The following is a 2,513-nucleotide window of genomic DNA, read 5'->3' on the forward strand; positions in this document are numbered from 1 at the left end:
AAATCAGGTTGCAGCTGATAATGTTAATAACTAGGAGCAACCTAAGAAACCTTTGATGATTTTTATCAAGTGGGAATGTAGTGGGGAATGTTGGAGAACAATGGAGAGAAGTGAAGGACAATCGTTTGAAGTCACATAATCTGATGAAAATACAATAATAACTGACCCTCAACACATAGATGTAGAAGAAGGTCAAATTTATAAAGACAAGGCAATGATAGTCAAAGTCATGAGGCACTTGGCAGTAAAGGAAAAATTTCAATTTAAGGTGCATAGATCAAGTGAAAGCAGGTATCAAAATATTTACTGTATAATTATGTATCTCAATGTATATCGTAGTTGATGTTAGAAGCATAATTATGCAAAAAATAAGTTGTTGCTTGTAAGTATGTGGTTGTACACTTTTAAGTTGTGGTTGTCACCGTCTAGTATTGTATAGTCGTTGTATTTTTTCATCTAGTATTGTTGATGGCAGTGTGTATCAATATATATCATTGTATTTCATGTCGCTCTGTTTATTGATGGAAAAGTTTATATCCTTGTCGTAGGTACTGCCTAGTATGCATCAACAACAACTGTGATTGGTATTAAGTCTTCGAGCCTGAAAAAAACAAACGTTTTCAAGGTCAGAAATTTCAGCAAAGTGCACTCATGCCCACTGAAAGACAAATCTTACGCACAACGTCAAGCTACTGCAAAACTCATCGGCAGTCTTCTGTTAGACAAGTATAAAGACCCAAAAACAATATACACTCCTAATGACATAATTGGAGACACGAACAAGCAGTATGGTCTTCAGATGACATATATGCAAGCATGGAGATCGAAAGAATATGCAGTTCAAGTACTAAGAGGGAACCCGAGCGAATCATATGAAAAGCTGCCAAGTTACTTTTATATGCTGGTTCATACAAATCTTATGTCGGTGGTAAGTTTGAAAAAAATAGAGGAAGACTTGTTCATGTATGCTTTCGTTGCACTATATCCGTCTATAAAAGGATGGCAGTATTGCAAACCGATTGTTGTTGTAGATGGAACCTTTCTTAAATCGGCACATAGAGGAACATTATTGATAGCATTAACACAAGATCCAGCAGGTAATATCCTACCACTTGCATATGCCATAGTAGATTCAGAGAATAATGCTTCCCGGGAGTGGTTTTTCGCGAGATTCAAGGATGCATTTGGGGAAAGGAAGGGAATGTGCATAGTCTCGGACATGCATGAAGGCATTGAAAATGCAGCGGCAACATTGTATCCACAAGTACCTCATTGTGTCTGCATATGGCATCTATGGAATAATGTAAAAAAAATTACAAAAAATAAAAACCATTTGCTGCTCAAAGACATATTCTTTGCTATGGCCAAAGCATACACAGTTGAGAAGTTTGATTACCACATGGCAGAGGTAGAGAAAATTGATAAGAGGGTCAAAGATTACTTAATGAATGTTGGGTATGAAAGATGGTCCAGAGCACATTCCACTATCAACGGAACATTGATGATGACTTCAAACATTGCGGAGTTGATCAATGCAGCGCTCAAGGCTGCTAGGGAACTCCCAGTACTGCCTNTGCTAGACTACATAAGGAAATTGATCGGACGATGGAATGTTACAAACCTAAAGAATGCAGTAGAGTCATTCACTGATCTTGGAAAAAAATATGATACAATGCTGATGGACAATCTTGAATTGTCACATCGGATGAAGGTATGACTAGAATCTGTAGATACTTGTGCATATAATATGTAATCATGCCGAATTCATGGATCTATTTTATCTTGAACTCTTTCTGTGATTCTATTAAACTAGTGTCCACCTGGACGGCACAGAGAGACCAAATTGATTAAAGCTGACGTTTTATAAATTCATTGTTTGCAAAAAACACTATTATAGTATTCAAGTAATGGAGGGTCTTATCTCTATTATCGGAGGTTTTAGGTTTTCTGTTTCTTTTTAAAGCTAGTTTGTCTACCCCTATTCTATATTTCTTCTGGGGCATGCGAGAAATTAGTCATTATGTAAACAAATTGTTCAATTTTTAGGTAACTACCAGCATGCATATAAGGCTTTCAATTTAATATAGCATCTATGCCTACCCCACTGCTAAAATATTGGTTGGTTTGACATGATATTAAGCTATTTTAAAAGTTGTAGGCCCTCCAGTATATGTATTTTGAGGGAATCTGCTTTTTCACCACTAATGATAGTTGATAAATTTTGTAGGTGACCCCTTCGGCGAGTTAATTATATTTAGTACTTAACAAGGGTAAGCAGAGAATGTTGTTTCTAAAAGATTGAACTTGCAACTGTAGAAGGTTTCAGTTTGAAGAGACGCCATGTGCACATGCTTGGGCAATATTAAAATATAAATACATTGAGTATTGCTCAGTGTACTACACCAGGAAGTACCTATTGAAGACCTATAAAATTCCAATTTATTTGGTTCCTAAACAAAGCACATGAAAAATTCCCGCAGAAGTTCTAGATGAAAAATTCTTGCCACCTGATG

At 36.3% G+C, this 2,513-nt stretch overlaps 1 protein-coding gene across 1 annotated transcript; it reads left to right on the forward strand.

Annotated features, from left to right (window-relative positions):
• Positions 1-799: 799 nt before the first annotated feature.
• Positions 800-1,867, forward strand: LOC109222292. Its single transcript, XM_019386659.1, has 2 exons — positions 800-1,711; positions 1,814-1,867. The coding sequence occupies exons 1-2, from the start codon at positions 800-802 to the stop codon at positions 1,865-1,867; spliced, it is 966 nt and encodes a 321-aa protein (XP_019242204.1).
• The last annotated feature ends 646 nt before the right edge of the window (positions 1,868-2,513 follow it).

The sequence above is a fragment of the Nicotiana attenuata genome, unplaced genomic scaffold, assembly GCF_001879085.1.
Source record: "Nicotiana attenuata strain UT unplaced genomic scaffold, NIATTr2, whole genome shotgun sequence".
In the NCBI taxonomy this organism is placed as follows: domain Eukaryota; kingdom Viridiplantae; phylum Streptophyta; class Magnoliopsida; order Solanales; family Solanaceae; genus Nicotiana; species Nicotiana attenuata.